At 38.3% G+C, this 22,307-nt stretch overlaps 1 protein-coding gene across 1 annotated transcript; it reads right to left on the bottom strand.

Annotated features, from left to right (window-relative positions):
• Positions 1–16,551: 16,551 nt before the first annotated feature.
• On the bottom strand, positions 16,552–21,191 carry LOC146986126 (troponin I, fast skeletal muscle-like). The gene is made up of 7 exons (XM_085779752.1): positions 21,121–21,191; positions 19,841–19,873; positions 19,552–19,588; positions 19,309–19,437; positions 17,967–18,056; positions 17,711–17,884; positions 16,552–17,014 (listed from the first exon to the last, which is right to left on the bottom strand). Exons 2-7 carry the CDS (start codon positions 19,846–19,848, stop codon positions 16,937–16,939), a joined length of 516 nt encoding a protein of 171 aa, XP_085635878.1. The 5' UTR covers positions 19,849–19,873; positions 21,121–21,191; the 3' UTR covers positions 16,552–16,936.
• Positions 21,192–22,307: the final 1,116 nt, after the last annotated feature.

Raw genomic sequence — 22,307 nt, 5'->3', positions numbered from 1 at the left:
TCACTACGGCCACTAGATGTCACAGTCTCTAAAATACCATGATAACATTAACACCAGCTGGTAACAAAGACAACAACCCCTGTAACAATTTTCCACATTGGTTCACTAAAATGGAAAATCAATAAACAAATTATGAAAAAAACAAACAATCATCCACATTTGTTGCTGGGCTGCCAATCAGGAAGCAAATGGGTCTAGGGTTAGTGTTCTGTCCATCAATAAACACCTCAAATTTTCAAATGAAACAGGTCTAGTAGATTTTGCATAGGCCTCAGTAAACGTAGCACCAACAAGGAATTTTAAAAACTAAAACTGGACGTCAGGAAGTTCAGTTTCAGGAAGTTTCTCCAGCTCAAAGACAAAGACCTGGAGCAGATGGAAAATAAGGTCAACAGAGTGTAAGTGTTTCCTGTTTCCTAATAACAATTGGCATCAGTCTCTTTTCAACCATGACTGCTCCGTAACCTCCATGTGGTTGTCATTGTAACCATGACTGGACAGTTAGAAAGTTAAGTTGTTACAAGCAGATATACAAATACAATACAATACAAATACTATACAAAACATCACAGGGACATAAAGATCGATCAGCTCTTGTAGTCAAGGTGTTGGACATGAGGGACATGGACGGTCTGAGGAAGGTCAAGGTCAAACCATGACGTGGTGACAGGGTGTTGAAGATTGTGCTTGGAACGAGTCCAGTCCTCAGCTGACAACTGATGGACTTTAACGTCCTGGTGTGAGATGCCACATGAGACATTCAGAGGTCTCGTAGATTCCGGGTCCGGGTCCAGTAAAACATGATTGAACCAAAAGAACAGCAAGAAATAATGGAAAACTATTTCTGCTTGTTTATCACACATCATCTTTTATTCGATCTGTCTTTATCAGATTTTGGTTTTGATGCCATTTCAAGTGTAAAAGATCGAAAACAAGTGGTAAGAAAAAAACTTGCAAAAAAGAGGTGAAGTTTTTTTTTTTAATTTGAGGGTTTGCTTTTGTTTTTTGGATCCTCTTGGTCACCTCCCGTGACGTCGTCGTCCTCGCTCTCTGTCGACTGTTTGCTGAGCGGCTGCAGGTCATGAAACCTCGTCGACAAACAAACTGTGCGTCTTTGTCTTCGCACGCCCCTCCTGAAGCCCTCGCGCTGGCATATTCAACACACAGCCGTTGCTACGGTAACACACTCCAGTAAGTCTCGCCCGGTGGCATGTCAGACAAAAGGGCATTCTGGGAAGTGAATTCGTAGCGTGGATGTAAGTCCCCCCACCCTTGCTCTCCTCCTCCTCCTCCCTCCTCCTCATTCTCCTTATTTTCCTCAGAGCTCATAAAACAGAGCTGCCGTTTCCAACGCACACAGGCTGACCTGAACACAACACGGACACTCAGATGCTCTTAAATAAACACAACTGAAACACTTTAGGCCAAGAGCTACAAAACATAAAATGAACAACTAAACAAATTAACAAATGCAGTCAAAACAATGTAACAAATAAAAGTCTCCTTTCAAAATAAACCAGCGCATTTCAAAGTCTTTTTCAGGACTCGCCTGCTGTGTAATCAGGTGGATGGTGAATTGTCACTAACACAGATTTAAACATGTTCATGAACCAGATTTCAGAGAAAGAGGCTTTAGATCTTAGCAAAATTGGAACAAGATGTTTTGCATTTATATGATTGTTAAGTAAACACTTAAAAACAATAAAATCACTCATTAAAACTCTAAACTCGTTTACTTTGAATGTGTTGCATGTGTGGTGAGATCTAAAGAAGCAGCAAGAACAATATTTCAATCAAGACTGAACTCCCACATTGAAAAATGTTGAATTCATTTGATTAAAAAACCCAACAAAGATAAAACAAAACATTTATTTAAAGAAAATGCGAAATGAATTTTAGATGCAAAGAAAACAATCCCCGTTTTTCAGTTCTTATTATAACAAAATAAAATAACATTGGACAATAATATTAATGTCTGACATTATATTAGATTTAACTTAAGTGCAGCATGAGTGATGTTATATCTTACAATAGAGATTGTAAATTGTCCAAATACAAATATTCAATTTTAAATTTTATATTAACCCTTCTCACTTGCAAAATTTAAATTGCAAAATTGGAACAAGATGTTTTGCATTTATATGATTGTTCAGTAAACACTTTAAAAACAATAAAATCACTCATTAAGACTCTAAACTCATTTACTTCGAATATGTTGCATGTGTGTAGAGATCTAAAGAAGCAGCAAGAACAAGACTGAACTCCTACATTGAAAAATGTTGAATTCATTTGATTAAAAAACCCAACAAAGAGAAAACAAAACACTTATTTAAAGAAAATGCAAAATGAATTTTAGATTCAAAGAAAACAATCCCTGTTTTTATAAAATAAATAAAAATAAAATAACATTGGACAGTAATATTAATGTCTGACATTACATACTACTGTACATACTACATTATATTTAACTTAAGTGCAGCATGAGTGATGTTCTTTCAATACAGTGAAGAGATTGTAAATTGTCCAAATACAAATCTTCAATTTAAATTTTTTCCTTAACCCTTCTCACTTGCAAAATTAAAAAAAAAAAAAAAAATCAAATATGTCTCTAGAAAACATTCATATATTATTATCACAAATCTGCCACTGTTTGTCCAACTCCTGCTGTTGAGAGTCCAGCTCTTTGCTCGGCAGTGCTGGATTACAGCAGAGATTAGCAGGAGAACATGAAGCACTCGCTGACTGCAGTGATGCGTTCACTGCCCCATCCAAGTGTTTCCCACCACGACACAGTGGATTTCCACCTTCGGTTCAGTCCTCTCGTGCTCTGGTGTGTTGGTGTTGGAGAGCTGTGGTCACAGATTAACTCTGTCTGTGGTGGAGAAACATGTCGGATCATTTTTTAATCTTCCAAACTTCTTGGCTGAGAAAAGAGGCCGAACGTGACTCGTCTCACTGCTGAGGCTTGTAAAAGCTGCACGTCTGAACGATTCACTGTTTTTTTCCCCCTTTAAAATAAAATACACAAATGTCATTAGTGTATATTATATTATTATATATTGTGTATATTAGGTTTACAATATACTTTTTAAATCAGCAAATGAAATGTTTATATTTCAATTACGAAAATATGTCAATAATAAAAACATAAAGTAATGAACAAATAAAAATGTTCATTATTAATTCTTTATTTTTTTCTATTTTTCACTATAAATATTTCCTTCAATATTTTACTTTTAATACAAAAAATAGTCTGTATGAATATCAAAGTATATTGATGCTTTATTATATTTTATCATATTTTCCTTCTCTGTGTTTTTTCAGTGGTATTTTTCCTTTCAAAGTTAATTTTCAACAATATTTTCTGTGTAAATGCTTCATTTTACATTTTGTTTTCGGTACCACAAGATGAAGCGACCACCCTCACACATCAGAGGCAACAGTGTGAAGCTGTTTTCAGAGACAAAGAGTTTTATCTCCACCTTCCCTGCTGAGAACAAACACCTCCATCCATCACAGAGACACAACACCAACACCACCCAACAACACACTGCCTCCATGTGTTGGTTCAGTCAGAACAAACAGCCTGAGCTGCAGGTTATCTGCTGGTGTCAGGCATCGATGCAAAACCACCGTCAGTCTGTGCAGAAGGTTTCAGATTTAAGAGGTCAAGTGTCTCTTTTTAATTTACTTTGTATCAGAGCCACTTTCCACAGCTGTGTTTACACTGCTAACAAGGGCCTCACTCACCTGGAGCCCATACATCTTGGTCCAGTGTAACTCTGAATCATTTATATTAGAGCTGGAATTACTTTAAAGATTACACAGTGGTTCCCAATGGAAATAATATGAAAAGTACACAAGTAAAGTCATAGATCAGACAAATGCAAGCCTTTGACATGTATGGATATAACAAGTAAGCCCTGTGAACGTCATCCCATTAATCCAAAATTCAACTTCATAACAAGTGGGACAGATTCTAAAAGCTCAGATACTGTTCCACCTGAGTTGGTGTGAAAGGGAAATCAAAGATCAATCAAATTGATACATTTGACTGTTTTACATATAACATATAAGCATTCCCCCCAGATTTCATACTCCAAATTTCCATATCCAGTGCCCTAAAGGGGTCTGGGGCCTTGGTTCAGTCAGGGTTGATGTCTAAGGTCCTAAACTCTGGAGTATATGTAGATCTATGGCTCCAGGTGATTGAGGCCTTTGTTAGTTGTGTAAACACAGCTGTGGAAAGTGGCTCTGATACCAAAGTAGATTAAAAAAAGACACTTGACCTCTTAAATCTTACACCTTATCCACAGACTGATGGTGGTTTTCCACTGATGCTTGACATCACCTGCAGGAAACCAAACACAGCAGCTCAGACTGTTTTGCTCAGTCAGGGTTGGGGGCTACTAGGATTGGGTCCTAAAGTCTAACTAAGCAATAACCACTTGACCTTACCCCTTTTTTAGAAGCTACCTTGTCCTACACATCCCAAATATCTGTCAGGTCCAACTTGAATGAGACTCTATGGCATCTACACTATGGGAAGGTGATAGAGCCACCAGACTTGGCACATATATGAAGGACCAACACATACTATGTATCCCCTCCAAATTTGGGAGGCTCCAAACATGGGAGTCCTGTCCGAGGGGTTGAGGCCATCAAACCCTCCAATGGGCAGAAAGTGGGTGGTAAATAGCCTTTTAACGGTATGCAACTGAATGGGGGTCTGAGGCAACCGAACCAAGGAGAAGGAGCTATTGCTACCAAAGGTTTTCAGAGTTTACACACCTAAACTATGATACCATGGGAGACCACCAGGGGAACCAAACCCTATGCTAGCACACACACCAGGGCCCTTATGGACGGCCACCTTGTAGGGGAAGTGATGCCAATTCAAATTCAGGAAGTGTGTGGTTAAAAGTCAATTAACCAATGCTAATGAATGGGGTTGGGGTCTAAATAGGCAGCCAAACCAAGGAGAAGGTCCTGCAGCTTCCAATTTTTTAAAAAGTTTTCAAACTCAAACCACAATACCATAAGCGACCACCCAAACCAGGTCCCATGTGGATGCCCACTTTTTAGGCAGAGCTATGCAGATTAAATATCAGGAAGTAGATTGCAAATAGCCCCCTTACCCTAACCCTGGCCTTAGCCTTATATATTTAAATGATATATATAATTTAACTAATATATAACTATTAATATATAACTAATATATATATTTAAATATATATATTAGTTGTAACCCTCAGACGAGAAGACAATGGTGGATCTGAAGTTGGACAGAAATTGTCCAGAAGCCGACAAGCACTTATTGCACATTTAAACTGAAACGTTTATTTTGTGTCTCAGCAAATAATAAAAACTATGATCTGCCAGGAGTGAGGGTTAAAGTCTCTCTTCTCCTTCTTGTGTAATCCAGTGGTGTGAATGCTCTAAATTTAAGCTGCGCCAGGTCTGTTTTGTTTTTTTGGCTGAAGCAGGATTAAAACTACAGCTCCATTCCTGCATGTCTCCTCCCTGCTCGCTCTCTCAGGGCGAAGGAGGAGGTCATACCAGCACACACACACACACACACACACACACACACACACACACACACACACAGACACACACTGTTGATCCTCCCCTGCCAGCTCGGGGAGTGCTGCTGACCTGCGACCCAGAATGTGTTCCTGCCTCTCCTCTGTCTGATGCCAGAGCTGCTCTCATCACCTCCCACTCAGAGCGCCTCCTCCTCCCAGCCCAGAGATCTCCTCTCCTGACACCGGGGGCTCAGCAGCACCGAGCTCCGTGACGGATGAATTTACGCTCAGTCACAAGTTCACTGGAAATAGGAAGTAACCAGTCAGCAGGAGCTCTGCCACAGAAACTAGAGAGATATCACGTTTGTCATGTCTTTAAAGAGTGAAACTTTGAACTTGTTGAACTTTTGAAGAACGTGTTGATTTAGTCGAGTTTGAAGGTTTCCAAAAGGTTTTTGTCTCAAACACTTTTGAACAATCGGTGCAAGTTAAACAGCAAAATGTACGGGATCCTCGCTGGTTTGTCATGACACTGTTAGCCCGAATCATACTCAATTCAAGCTCACATGGTGCGTTCAAATTGTACTTAGAAGTCAGAATTTCCAAGGTCCAGGTGTTAATTTTAATCTTGAATTAATCCCACAAGGAATCCCACAAGTCCAAACATCAGAATTCAAGATGGCCACTACTTGCGTTAATAACAGTGGACATCGCAATCTTACTGTTTATTTTATTTCACACTAAATCAGTAAAGACATTTTCCATCACTGTTGACTTTCTTGTGTGTTGTTGTTAAAACAGTATTGCTAACGATGGCTAGCAGTGGCTAATGGCTAACAGCACTTTTGTTTTGGTGCACGTTACATTTTTTTGTTCTAAGTTGGTAGGCTATGGCTTTATGAAAACATTAAAAATTGTCAACACTGAAATCAAAACATTTACATGTATGAATTTGTTATATTTACGCTTCATTATAGCCTATTAGTCGTCCATTTGAAATCATTTTCAGACCTCAAAATGCTTTTCCCAACTCCTGTCACAATTTTATATCACTTACATTACCATAATATTAAAGTAAATGTAGACCTACATATATGTACTACATATACACCTATACAAGTTAGGCTAAGCTTTTGAGACATTTGGTTCAAAGGTCAAAGTTCACAGAGCTTGCCAATTTCGAAATTTTGGAATTGGAGTCATTGTAGCCCATTTAATAACAAAAACTGGTTTGACGGAGAAGGTGAAACTGTTGTGTCAAGTTTTTGAAAGAGAAAAAGTGAACTATTGGAGCATATTTTTATCTTTCACCTCAAATTTAAAGGACTAAAAAAAAGAAAAGAAAAGAAAAAAACGCATTGTCTCCAGTTACATTCAAGTTCATCACTGTGACTGAATGTTTGACGTTAAGTTATGTAATTGATGTTTTCTGTTACAACTGTGCAGTGGTAATCAAACCCGAGGTCGACTGAGTGACACGTGAAACAGCCACAGAGCCTCATTGTGTCGCCGTGAGATTCAGTTTCAGACTCTTCAGATGTTCAAAACAAATCTGAGAGAAGCTGATGACGGGGAAAGTTGATCCAGAGACAAAGACCTGTGGCTGCAGATGACAGAGTGAATATCTGCTGCTGGATGACGCCCGCCGTCTACAGTAAACAGTGTGTGTGTATGTGTGTTTGTGTGTGTGTGTGTGTGTGTGTGTGTGTGTGTGTGTGGCGTAAACTTGTATTTTATGCCTCTGTTGCCCTGGAAGGCTTTTAGTTGAGAACATGATCGCCTTGTTTTTCCAGCTTGTGGGGGTAAATAAAGACGTTTCCATGCCAGCACAGATCTGCTGACACCGGCTCATAATGAAACCCTTTTATTTCTCTTACAGTAAAAGTCAGTTTGTGCTGCTCAATATGCAGCGACACAATGGATTCAAGATGCCCTGTGCCCTCTAGAAACCACTAATGATGAGTTCACATGCTGCCATGGTGCACCCACAGTATGCACCTGAGCTCACGGTCCACATCCGGCCCATATAGCCTACATGATGATGCTAGATGCTACTTTCACCAAATAACAGCTGGAATCTGTTGATATATTTGTGTATCATAAAGTGCATCAAAATGAAACTGTTTTCTAAGTGACCCAATAAAAATAGAGCAGATTTCAGAATAAAACACTAAAAAGAGAGAAACAAAGTATTGGATGGTGGGTCAAGTGACAGGAAGTCCTGACGGCTGGTTTTAAGGCTCAGTTTCTGAATACAGGCTGTGTGCATTTCTCTGTGGACTGAGGCTTTGATACTTTCACAGTATTAATATAGAACCTAGAGCTGCTTTATAATCACACTACACATGGACATACTGTATGGAGCTTTAACACAAACATCTACCTTTATACTGTATGGAGCTTTAACACAAACATCTGCCTTTATACTGTATGGAGCTTTAACACAAACATCTACCTTTATACTGTATGGAGCTTTAACACAAACATCTGCCTTTATACTGTATGGAGCTTTAACACAAACATCTACCTTTATACTGTATGGAGCTTTGATACAAACATCATACATTATTCTTTAACTTCAGATACTCAAATGTAAAATATTTTCTAATCTAATTAGGTGTTAATGTGAAACTGTAAAGTTTATTCTTTGATGTTGTTCCTCAGTCATGTCTGGTTCTGTTGTTCTGAACTTTGTTTTTTTTTTTCATATTTAATCCTCTTGACAGATTCAGAGGAGCATCCATCCACCTTCCATGAAGAAGTGACTCACTCCAGTAAGAGCCTTGTGTTTGTGCTGTATCGTTCTCCGCTCGGTGGTTTGTCCCTGTGCTCTGAGCCTCCTCCAGCTCTTTATGAGCTCCAGTCAGGATGGTTTTTATGGCGGCGTAGTAACTCTACAGCCCCCAGCAGGAGCTTTACAGTGTGCAGGAGACGTGTGGAGGGCAGTGACGGAGTAACACGGCAGCGGTTCCACATCCAGGTGGAGGAATGCAGCCTCATTAAAGCAGGAGCGATGCATTTCTGCTGAGTGAGGTAACTCCGAATAAAACACACTGTGGAGGAGACCAACACACCTGGGGAAAAATATAGCATGTATAGGCTATGATTAACGCTCAAAAAATGTTAAAGTCCTACACAGTGAGAACCTGGCAACAATGATGATAACTGAAGTGATGTCAGAAGCAAAAGATCTGGGAGTTTGATATAGGGTTGCCAACCGTCCCTTGAAATACGGAATCGTCCCGTGTTTGGAGACTAAAAGACGCACTTTGTCCCGTATTTTTGAAAATCCATGTCGCGCGATTTTTATTACCTCATGACCCAGTGCAGTTGTGACTGCGGCTGCTGACTCTGTCTGTCTGGAATGAGCCTCTCAGTGACCAATGAGACACCGGTATGTTGCTGGGTCGCTGAAGTGTTGCCAGGATACGCCTGCGAAGCCGCTTTCAGAGATGTGGCTGATGCACTACGCTACCCCAGACAAGTGCAGTGGCAAAAAAAAAAAACAATGATTGCGGAAGTGTAGAAAAGAACGGGAAAAGAAACACAAATGGCAGGAAAACGTGAGGGATCATTTATACAGAGCCAACCGCACATCTCCCAATGAAATGTCTGCATTAGTCACGGAGGTTAAACAGCCTGGGTCAGGACTCAGACAACCACAGAGGAAGGAGAGGCTGCAGAGGAGTCAGGGAGCTCATTCAGTTTGTTCTTCAGGACACTGATATAGCATGCATTAAAGGGACAACGAGGAGTTTCTATTTAACCAAATAGAAAAAACAAATTAAATTAAATTAATTATTCTGCTTCAGTCTCTCCTCCAGCATAAAACATCATAAATACTTATAAAAAAGTCTCATGTTAATGTGGATGAATCTACGTTACCCACACTTGTTAATAGCTCCATTTTCGATAAATATATCGTTTTGTCTCGATCGTTATTTTGTTATTATTAGTGGTGGTGGAAACGCTGGGCGAGCCGACCAGTGTTTCCCTACTTTCGGTTTCGCGGACGCTGCCCGGCGGCGTTATTCTCATGACCCGCCGGGCAGCGTCCGCAAATCGCCGTTTATGGTCGGAACTACGACGGTATCTGATCGTCTTCGAACCTCTGACTTTCATTCTTGATGAATGAAAACATTCTTGGCAAGACGTCCGTCTTGCGCCGGTCCAAGAATTTCACCATGCGCGCAGAGGCTCATGGTAAATGTAGTGTGAAAACACTTTCAAAACTCCTCGTTGTCCCTTTAATAATTATATTTATTTAATTTGATTCAAATCTGGTTGATAGATAGCAGTGACAGAGAAGAAGGTAATCTGAAAGCATAGCTGGAGAAGCTGAACCACAACAAAGCTGTCAGGAGGACAGCTCATGGGGAAGTGGAAGGCCTACTGGTGATGCCCCAGAGGAAAAGTCATCGAAAGTCAATTGTCTGAGCAGCATGAACTTCTGCAGCATCCATCCACACATGTGACCTCATGACTACTGTGAAAAAATAAAACAAAACTGGGTCAAATGAAAGTCAATAAAGCAGAAGATGATAAGAAGGGATTGTGCAAAGGGTTCAAATATGATACAACACACACACACACACACACACACACACTCACCGGCTCCCCCTCCCCTCACAGATTTCACATTCTGATTCGAAAAAATTCCTCCAAATATTTGTTCTCCTCTTCACATCCACTTCCATTTATTTATAGATTCAAACATTTGTCTTGGCAGCAGGAAACTCCTTCTGATTGAACCTTTTTTTTCTTCCTGCTCGGGGTCAGAGAGTTGCATCTTTACTTTACAGATGAAGCTCTGTCACATCTCATCACTTTTTTGCAGGAAACAGTATCAGACATCGTTAAGCACCAAAGCTTCATTACTGGCATCTTTGCTGATTCTGTTTTTGTTTTGTTTTGTTTTTATGCAGATAATTTTCTGTTATTAAAATAAATCTAAGAGATTGTGTGTGTTATGATATGATGATAAAGGTTCTTATGGTCGATTCCTGCTTTATGTCCCGACTGCAGGGCTCCGTCTACTTTTTAAAGCTTTATTTATTTATTCATTTTTGTGCAACAGATCCAAACGAACTGAACCGAGGCTCGGTTTGGCTCCAAGGCCTTGTCGCGGGTTTGATCCCGCTCTGTGTCGTGTGTTTTACAAATGTCTTGTCTTGTATCTGCAGCTGCAGCTCTCTGTTTGAAATCAGATCGACGCGGTCCCGTCGGCCGTCCGACTCGGGTGTCTCAGCTGGGCCGCGTTCAAGATTCGCTGTAACAACAACAACCTGCTCTTGAGTGCAGAAGGCTGAATTCAAAGATAAATAAATCACCGTCCATCCAGAGCGCGAAGTGTGACTGTCGAGGTTCAGCAGAGGAAACAGAAACAGAAAGAGAAACAGAACCTGGGCCTCCGTCGTCTGCTGCAGCTCTCAGAGTGAAACCATATGGGACTCGGGGCAAACGGGGGAAAGTTAATGAGATTTTGAGCAGGCACTAAATATAACGGCGCTCCTTGAACTTTTACGATGACCTCCAACAGGCTGCACATAATAACCCTAAATGACTTTACAGCCTGGGTCAGTTATTAGGCTGCGCTTGGGTTACAGTCATGAGGTCTCCAGGGGACGGAGACGAAGCTGTGCCGAGCGATGGAGATCTGATTCGGCAGCAGCAGCAGCGGAGGAGTGAGGAGGTGGAAAACGACCTGAGTGATTTTCATCATGCAGGAAACACAGACGCCGTTAAAAGGCCCCATGTTTCATTCTCATGTGTTTTATGTGAACATTTAATATTTGTGGCTTTATATGAACCCAAAAACCATCTCAGTCTAGTTTTCCATCTCCTCTCTCAGCTTCTCTCTGGAGCTCTAGTAACAACAGGTCGGTGTCAGCCAATCAGAGGAGAGAAATATTACATAAAGAGAGGAGGCTCTGAGCCTCTCTTCTGATTGGCTGACTGTTTTCTGAGTTGATCCAATAAAAAATAAAGCACATTTCAGAATAAAACACTCAGAGAAACCAAATCCTGCAAGTTGTTGGTTGGATGGTGGGTCCAGGTGGTGAGGGGGCGGGGCTTGGTTGTGACATCACAAAGTGACAGGAAGTCCTGACGGCTGGTTTTAAGGCTCAGTTTCTGAATACAGGCTGTGTTCATTTCTCTGTGGACTGAGGCTTTGATACTTTCACAGTATTAATATAGAACCTAGAGCTGCTTTATAATCACACTACACATGGACATCTACCTTTATACTGTATGGAGCTTTAACACAAACATCTACCTTTATACTGTATGGAGCTTTAATACAAACATCTACCTTTATACTGTATGGAGCTTTAACACAAACATCTACCTTTATACCGTATGGAGCTTTAATACAAACATCTACCTTTATACTGTATAGAGCTTTAACACAAACATCTACCTTTATACAGTACTGTATGGAGGTTTGAGTTGATTTTAACATTTGCATATTTCAGATTAATATAAATCTATATAAAAGCCTAATTTTTTTATGAACAGCTTTGGATCCTGTTCACACCTGAGTCTTGTAAGGTTCGTGTTTCTCAGTCCTCTGTGCTGCCGCTCAGAGCAGAAAAACAGAACAAAAGCGCTCCCTACTGGTCGCTGCCTTCACTCACATCAACACAGACGGGACAGACTGAACCTGATCGACTTCATCACTGAGCAGGAGAAAATTTTGTTCCTCGCCCTCCAGGAGATAAAAGACTCATACTTTAATTTCTGCTCTTTGTGTTTTTAGGAGCACCCCCCCCCCCTTACCGTTAGTCTCTCATGTGTTTGACCTCTGACCATTGACCTGCTCGATGCATCTTTGATGTTGCAGCCTTGAACAGAATAAAAACTCAGTGTAAAATAAACTTACTTCTAAGTGACCAGCAGAAAATACCTCTCAGCAGCATCAGTCCAAAATTACCAGGGTCAATTTTTAGAGAACCATATTGGTCGGAGAGGACACCCCCCTCTGATCTTTAATCTTTGACCCCTCAAAGAGCCAACGTTGGTGTAAATGTGGACCTGGTGGGAGTTGTAAATCATGGTGAATTAACACATCAGAGTAAATGTTTCTTTGTTTCAGTCTTTGTCAGCAAATTAAACATGACAGGAACTCATGAAACAATAATACATTTACATGTAGGAAATAACAAGCACAGGAACAAAGGACAAAGATTAGTGGTGATAAAAATTTAAAAAAAAAAAAACTAAAACAGAAGAGATGATTGCAAGTGGGTAAAACCAGAAATTAAAAGCAGTTAAAAACTGAAGATAAAGACGAAGTATACAACAGAATAATGAAATGAAACAGGGAAAAAATACAATGAACACAAATAATAATAATGAACAACAAATTAAGATAAGTTAGGTGATGCATTTGTATTATAATAACATTAATATCAATCAATTAATCAATCTTCTGTCATGAGCTCTTTCTTGGGACTTTGAATAGAAATTGTTTGGTTGATTTCCTGTTTTATTTTGAAGTGGCTCTTTTTGTGTGTCCACTGCTGCTTTACTTCCTGTCTCGTTCTCGTGCCGTCATCCTGCTGGGTTACACCTGTGTGTTGTTTACCTGCTATGTATCCTACAGTACTTTATATTGATTAATAATCAAATCAGTCAGATAACTTTGATTATATTCTTCATTTAGGGGCAAAATTGATTTCCACTGCTTCCTTTTCTGCCTCTTTTTTATTATTATATATTATAGTTTAGTTATTATCTTTATACATCATTATTATTATTCTACTACCATTATTGTGCTTTGTATAAATGCACATATATGTTTCAGCTAATATAACAAGTATTAATAATATTTTGTTTTTGTTTTTTAACATAAAATGGAATGAAACAATATATCTTTTTTTCTTCACTCTAAAAACACATAAAAAATATATAAAATCAATAAATCTTTTCGTTAGCTCACAGAGAGTCTGTAGCAGAGCGAGGCAACTGAACTGGAGCAGAGAGAAAACGCAGCGTTTTTTAAAGGGAGTCGTCTTGTGAAGTCACATGATACAAATATAACTCTGAGGCGTCTCCTCACATTCCCCCCGAGGCTGACGGGATAAAGTTAGCTCCTGAGGAAACTCTAGAGGCCCCTGAGGCTCGGGGCCCCGGAGGGAGGCTCAGAGCACCATACAAGGAGTGTGAGGGCACCTGTGCGTGTGTGTGTTTGTGTGTGTGTTTGTGTGTGTGTGTGTGTGTGTGTGTGCGTACATGTGTGTGTGTGTGTGTGTGTGTGTGTGTGTGTGTGTGCGTGTGTGTGTGAGGAGGGCGAGGCTAATTTGAAACCAGTCGTGAGTTAAATCATTAAAGAGCCTCAGCATCTTAATGGGACTCTGGATCATTAATCACCGTCCTTCGCTAAGTGCCTCTGAAATTCACAGAGAAAACACAGTTTTAATTTATAGTTTCACAAAACAATGAGGTGACCTTTCACCTTTGCTTCAACACTGACATCAAGACAAAAAGATGAATTATGCACAAGAATCTAAGGTTGAAAAACACAGCGACAGGTCACATGACGCATAATTTAACATACTGCAGGATCAATAATATAAAATATATAAAGTAAAGCTGGTGTCCATACAAATATGTTACATAATTACATAACTTACATAGGTAAGTTCATTAAAGCAATATTGGTTTTAATTAGATGTTAAATGTTTTACATTTGTATCCTACGAATATCAACATATATTGATTTAGGGGAGAGTATATATTTATATAATATGTGAAAAATATAACACTACATACATCAATATTCATACATATATTAGTGAGATATAAAGTGTTTGTCAATATTAAGAAAAGATTACAATTTCAAGTATTTCATGAGTATTTTTTTGTGTCTGTGTTTTTATTTTGCAAAAAATGGGACCATGAATTTTAAATTATTCTTACATATATACATTTCTATCATATATTAATATGTTTTTAAACTTAAGCACTCTTACTTTATGCACATACAGTATATATTATACGTAGTACAAGACTATAGCTGCTATTTTTTAAATAATCTATATATGTAAATATATTATATTCTTATGTCTTATGCTGTGTCTTTTTACTTTATTATTTCTGCAAGAAGACACAAACACACATTTCACTGTGCATTGTGCAATGTATAATTGTGTATGTGACTAATAAATCTTATCTAACCTTATTACGATATTACATATTTCATCACCAACTACATACAAATACCAGTCAACTTATTACCAACATTGAGCTTTTTGGAATCAGTCGTCCTCCTCAATGTCAATTCCCGCATGTTTAACGGCCAAAATAAGAGTACTTACATTCATTACGGTACAGATTATGAAACAGAAACAATAATGATATAATAAACAATTCTCTCTTTTGTTTGTGTGTTGTGTTCACACACAAAATGCCAATTTCTAATATTTAATTTTACAATTTAAATAAAAACTTTAAAGTTTGACTCCTGAACCATTTCAGGATATTGTAGAGAACCAAACTTTTCAATATTAAATATATTATGTTGCCTGGTATGTAAGTTATTCAATGTCGTTTTCATACTAACAATTCTATTATATTCTTAAATTATAAACAATTTTATTTCAAAATCCCATTTTTTATGTCATGACATCATTTTCATGGCCGTGGTCTCAGCTTTCAGCCAATCACACGTCTCCTGCATCTGAAGATAGGGGAACTTAACAACTGCTCCCAGATTTAGCAGTTAGCACCTGTTAGCTCGAGCTACAACAACTATGTCAGAGTTATTCTGAATCAGCTGCCGTGGACAAACACAGAGCACAGACAAGAAAAGGGATGAAAAAGTCATCACATTTTTCACTCAAGTCTTTAAATCAAGACCAAAGATTAAAACCGTTTTTTTTTTTTGACAGTGGTGACGTGTTTAATTTATTATTTACATCATAAGGTATTTATTTATTTTTAAGAGAAACATTGTACATTGATGTAACATTAATACATGTAACTCCTGGTGCATGAGTCAACCAAACCACTGACAGCTGAAACCTCTATATAAAGTGAGGACACACTGTTTTAACAGAGAGAAACTAATAACGTCCCTATGATCAATAATTAGATCAATCAGACAGCAGCATGTAGAAATTATAAAGTTTTAAGTTTAAATTTCCCATTAAATATACAAAATATTGATGCTATTGATGTTAGCATCATACCCACAAACTATGTTTTTCATGTACTTGCATCAATATAAAAATAATTAAGACACTGAGGTGGGATATTGTAATAGGGTTAGGGTTGGTGGGTTTCCTGACATAATGTACAAAACCCTAATAATAAAATACAAATAATAAAATGGGTTTTGAAACTAATTTCCTTAAGTCTAAGTAAAGTGCTCTTAATTGATTACACTAATTTCAGTTTACAGCTCTTAGTAGCTACTATAAATATACAAGGATGTTTAACATTGAGGACACATTACACAGGTATATGTCAATATTTTTTAGACTCTTTACTGACTTTTTTTTTTTAGTTGATCCAATAAAAATAGAGCAGATTTCAGAATAGAACACCTAGAGAAACCAATTCCTACATTGTGTCGGATGATGGGTCCAGGCGGTGATGGGGTGGGGCTTCGTTGTGACATCACAAAGTGACAGGAAGTCCTGACGGCTGGTTTTAAGGCTCAGTTTCTGAATACAGGCTGTGTGCATTTCTCTGTGGACTGAGGCTTTGATACTTTCACAGTATTAATATAGAACTTAGAGCTGCTTTATAATCACACTACACATGGACATCTACCTTTATACTGTATGGAGCTTTAACACAAACATCTACTTTTATACAGTATGGAGCTTTAACACAAACATCTACTTTTATACAGTATGGAGCTTTAACACAAACATCTACCTTTATACTGTATGGCGCTTTAACACAAACATCTACCTTTATACTGTATGGAGCTTTAATATAAACATCTACCTTTATAATAATATTTCTGTATAAGCTCATATAGAGGAAAATAGACAAAAAAACAAACAAACACTTTTTCTTCCACAGTTGACTTTATTGGTTTTATTTGACATGGTTCAGTTTGTGTGGATGTTTTCCTGGATGTGTGGAGTTTAAGACTTGAAGCTGTTGTGTGTTGGTGTGTGAACCTGCAGAACCTCTCCACACTCCTCCTCTTCCCTCCGTACAGAACAAAGTGCAAAAGAGAGAAGAAGAAGAAGAAGACGAAGGAGAAGAAAAAAAACCAAAACAACCTTCAGATACCTCGACTCTCCTGCAGCGCGACTCCTCTCAGACAGACACTGTTGCTAACCTGCTGTTCAACCATAAACCGACCGCCTGGTTCCACCAACATACAGAATATATAAGACACGTGGAGTTCATAGAAACAGAAAAGAAACAAACAGCAGCGGCAACGTTTAGGAGGTCTCGAACATCTTCTTCCTGTCAGCCTTATCCTCAATGTTCTTACGCCAGTCGCCAACGGCTTCTGTCGGCTGCAGAGGAGACAACATCGGTCAGTTGTTGTTAAAGCCTCATTTCATTTTTTAACCAGATAAAAAGAAAATACACATATCTTATGAGCTGGTTCCAGCATTTTTGGAATTCAAATAGTATTTACACAAATCAATGTTGAACAAACAAAATATAAATAAACAGATAAAATAATCATTATTATTAGCATTTAGACTGTGTATTAGTATTACATAGTTTGATGCATGGTAAACATTACATTTGTCATGCATCATAATATTAATTGTTTTAGAATATTAATATTATATTAATATTATTATATATTATATTAATAATGCATTTAAAAATATATATTATTATCATTGTTTTTTTGTTTTGTCATCGTTAACATGTGATTGATTGGACTATATAAAATTTAATATATTAATAGCATTCAGCAGAATCAATGTGACAAGATGACATTAGACCACAGATGTCCATCTGATAAGAAGTTTCTTTTTATGTGGATGATTTTGAAATTATTATTAGGAAAGAAAACAATGACATCTTCAAACTACTACTGGACTGATCAAAATCCAGTCAACTGTATCTACAGATGAAATTCAAACCGGAGATCCAGAGATCGTGACTTGACCTTCAACCTACTTTTCTTATAAGGAAGAAGCCTCCAGCTAAAAATATGTAGGTAAAAAAAAGAAGAAACAAAGCCGGACACTCACCTCCTCCTTGACCTCCTTCTTCACCTGCTTCAGGTTGGACCTCAGGTCCATGGTCACCTTGTGTTTGGAGCCGAGCAGGGCCTGCAGCATGGTGTCGGCCGACATACGGACCTTCTTCAGGGCTGGTTTCTTCACTCCAATCAGGTCCACCACCTTGATCTTCAGGTCTTCAATCTGGGACGGGGACAGGGTTTTAGTCTCAGCTCTCCGTCCCTCAGTCGGTGATGAGAAGTTTATTTTAGACGACATCAGTTACCTCTTTGTCGGCCTTCTGCACCTTGGACTCAGCGTCGTACCTCTCCTCATCGATCTTGTCGATGATACCGTGGATCTTCTTGCAGAGTTCCTGTTGACAAACAAACACAGATGTCATGTTGCTGTGATGTATAAAGATACAAATACACAAAATGTTCTACTGATATGTGAAGAAATGCATGACGTTAATGTTGCCAAACCTCTGTGCTAACAATGCTAACCTCGTGAGCTAGTTTAAATGCTACTTCAATGCTCCACATATCCTGTCTGTGGTTAGCTAAGATACGCAAGCAGCAGCCTCAAGTTCAGGCTAACTAGTTAGCTAACTAGCTTCAAGTCTAATTTATCAAAGATGGTTACTTTCAACTCATATTTTATGCTCTATTTTAGTCTAGTTTTATTTTATTATATATTTTTCTCTCTTTTACCTGTACTTTCTTTTATTATTTTTTTTCTTGCTTTTAAATGTATGTTTAATGTATCCAGTTTTTACTATTTTCGGTTTTATTTAAATTTTTTTTAAATTGTATGTTTTCATGTTTGTTTTTTTTTCCAATTCTCACAGTTACATTTTTTTCTTTTTATCTAAAGCACATTGAGTTGCCCCTTGGTATGAAATGCGCTATATAAATAAAGCTGCCTTACTTTGCCTTATTTAATGGTCTGGATCTGTTTTTTGTTTTTAATTGAAACCACGGTAGCTTCCAGTTTTCAGGTGCTTCCACATTTTTCACTAAGCTTGGCCAAACACATATTGGACCTACTTCTGTGTTGATTCTAGCTAAAATCAATATATGACCATCCATTTAAATATAAATTTTTAATCAATGCAGAATGATAAAAATGTACCTTTCATAAGTCTTTTTGAACTGAATCAGTTTCCAATAGTGCTGCTAAGTTTTAAATATTAGTTTAATAAAGTATAAATGACTTTTTTGTTGAATTGAATTTACATATTGATGATTATATTGAATACTGAATATCACCACTGAAAATATAATTAGCCTGGATTTTGCAGGTTGAGCTGTGACGGTAGCAAAATGAAACTTCTGGCCTAATGTCTGTCTGCATCCTCGACCTGAGCCTTCCACATCTGGACATACTATCCAGATGAGGAGGTCACATCTTACAACTATATATTATTTATTATATATGGGTCAGATCAGCGTTGTGGAACTGGGTCAAGTTGTTTTGTAAGTCTCATTGAATCAGTCTCAGCCTGTGTTTCACTTCATAAACCTACAAATCAAAAAGAAAATCAAAGTTCCTCCAAAAATGGCTGCTGCTCTCTCTCTCTCTGTTCTCCAGGGAAACAAACACTGATGCTCCTTTTCTCCTCTCACCATGAGAGCAGCCTGGTCTCCAGAGGCGTCTGGGGAGGGACAGTGCTCGGCCATGTAGTTCTGCTTGGCTACGACCAGATCCTTCTTCTCCTGCTCCAGCCAGCTCAGAGCGATCTGCAGGATCACACTCTGCAGCAGCAGCAGCAACAACAAACACCAGGTCAGTGTTGTTTACTTCAACATACAAAGCTTTTATATGGAGCTCAGCAAATCTTTGTGGGATTTGATGACAAGGCTGTTTACCTTGAGGTGATGCCTGCGGCTGGAGGTCATCTTTTTCCTGTTTGGGAGGAAGTTTTTTATACAAATCATTCATTGTGAAATTAAACATTTGTCTCCAAGAAAAAAGCAGTGTTGAATCAGTGTGATGGAATAAAGCAGATTTCTATGCTCTAGTTTTAGGATTATAAGAAAACGCAAACTTGTTGTGTGCAGAAAAATATCTTAAGAGTAAATAATGACTTTGTGCTTGTAAACAGAGAAATTCTCCATGTGCAGTGGATGGGATCATGCTGCCGCTGCTCAGACTTACTCAGACATCTTCGCGGCTTTTGTGGTTCACCACCTGCGAGAAGAAGAAGAAGCAGAAGAAACAGACGAGAGCAGACTGAGTGATTTGTGACCTCTGCTGAATGCTGCAGTCACTCGGTATCGGTGTGGATTCTCTGAGATCAGCATGTTCTGCCGCTCTGATGGATGGATGGACGGGGGAGAAATTTATTTGTGCCGTAACGTGATCTGAGGCCACAGCTGAAGAGCAGCGACGTCGACTGAACTAAACTGGGAGGCTCGGGGATCGAGTGTCGCTGTCGCACCTCCACAGTTTCGAGCGTGAAGGGTTAATTTGGAAGAAAAAATTCCTCGGTGAAATATCATCATCAAGTCAAGTCCATCCTGGACGTCTGGAAATGACTTTAAATGGCAAAACCGAATCAAAGTTCTTCTTCTTTTTTTAATAAAGTCAAGAGTAAAATGTTTAAACTTGAGTTATTCTGGATTTTAGAAGAACATTTTTCAATTTCAATTTTTCAATTTTTCATTCTGACTTGACCTGTATTCACATTTTAAACCCAGGGACACTGTATTATAATGAACAATAGCCAAGAAAATATTTCAAATGTGCAAATAGATGCAGCTAAATTAACTTAAAGACTTATTAATCCATAAATAACACCATAAAACTGAAATTCATGTTAATCAAAAGGTTAATTAAGCACTGCAGAGTCATAGAGTTTGTCCATTATGTGTTGAAAAGTAAAATATTCCAGCCAATAAGCTAAAAAAAAACATCCTCAAAAATGCACAAATTCTAAAGGATTTCAGATTCCAATACAACAAAAAGATGTTAAATCAAACCCACTAACCACTGTGTCTCACTCTTATTAAAACAGCTGCTCAGAGAAAAAAAAAACATTACGACATTTCAGATCAATAATTCAGCAGCTGAGAGCTGAGACAGGTTTAAGACTTTTCCTCCACTTGCCAGGTTTTACAAACAGATCCTAACCACCGAACATCTTAGGACCATAAAACACAACGGAGCAGGAGCTGAACTTCAACGTCGTAAATTCAGTCTGACAAGGAAAAGGTCAAATGTGAGCGACAAAACGTGGACGAACTGAGATCAAGATGTCAGGACGGGTCAAATGTGAAGGAACCGAAACGACTGTGATCTGTTGTTGCTGTTTTTAAATGTAGATTCTTGTTGGTAGGATTGATTGATGTGGTCAGTAAATAAAAAGAAGATGCTGCTCTCAGAGAGGAGATGGAAAAAAAAAAAAAACAATAAATAAAATAAGGAAAAGGTCTCACCTATTGAGAGGAGGATGAAGAAGAGGACAAGACACACTGGGTGGAAGAAAAGGAGACACTGCCAAAGCCACAGACAGTGAAAAATGAAATAGGGTATATATGGTGGGCAGTGATGCCTCAGCAAAATGCCCAGATCCTCTTTATGGAAGTGGATTCTCGGACAGACCAATGGGCCGGCGAGCTCCTGAAATACACCCGGCCCAGCCCCGCTCTGCTAACCGCCCTCCCTGGTGAGACCACCTCACGCTGATCATCTGAAGGCTTAAAAATGCAGATTCACTGTATATGGGGGGAGTTTAACAGGATGTAAAGGAAGCTCAGAAGCTGAAAGACACACACACACACACACTCTCTGATTGTCCAAGTACAGTAAAGCAGCTTTGATTTAGGTTTTTAAAAGAAATATCATCAATAAAAACCAAATACAGTGAATTTACGCTCTGCACCGTCTCAGTTTGATCCATTTTATACATTACTAGACAAAAATAAAGTTGTGAGTTTGACCTACATGTCGTCTCAGTTACACTTGTTCAAACAACCTTTTCTTATTTTCTTTTCCAGTTTTTAAGAGATAAAAACACAAAGCAGCTGTTTCACCATGAACTTTCTGAAGTTAAAGACAGTTCAGTGTTTACGGACACATACCGGTAGATAAATGGTGACATCATGTTGTGGCCCCCTGCTTCCAGTCTTTATGCTAAGCTAAGCTAAAATAAACTAAGCTAAGCTAAGCTAACTACTAAAATTAACATTTCTGCTACTTTTGTCACATTTAAGCATCTAATTGTACATGTCATATTATTATTTATCATTTATCTCCCCCTTTGAAATATTATTTATTGATATTTTACAGTTTTTATTTCCATTTTGTTGTTTTATCACTGAATATTTTCCGTCAAATTAACATCTCCTTTCAGGATATTGGTGCCAACAACAAAACCATTTAAAATATAATTATATTTTTTCATTTCTTTTAAGAAAACAGGAAGTTTGAGGCTCAGTGACACTGATATTTGGATCTTTCATATTGAATTGTCTTTCTCTATTAACATTATTTTTCATAATTTCACTTTAAAGATAAAACTTATGATTATTTAAAGTCAGTTTGACTAAACTCAAGCTTTTCTTATCAGGTTCTTGTGAAGCTTTCAACTCCATCTAAAGGTTTTCTGATGACTTCTCTGTTC

Source organism: Trachurus japonicus, chromosome 6 (assembly GCF_045865225.1).
Source record: "Trachurus japonicus isolate A0001 chromosome 6, Traja_1.0".
In the NCBI taxonomy this organism is placed as follows: Eukaryota; Metazoa; Chordata; class Actinopteri; order Carangiformes; family Carangidae; genus Trachurus; species Trachurus japonicus.
The sequence above is the reverse complement of the archived record's forward strand: the minus strand, read 5'-3'. Positions and strand labels throughout refer to the sequence as shown.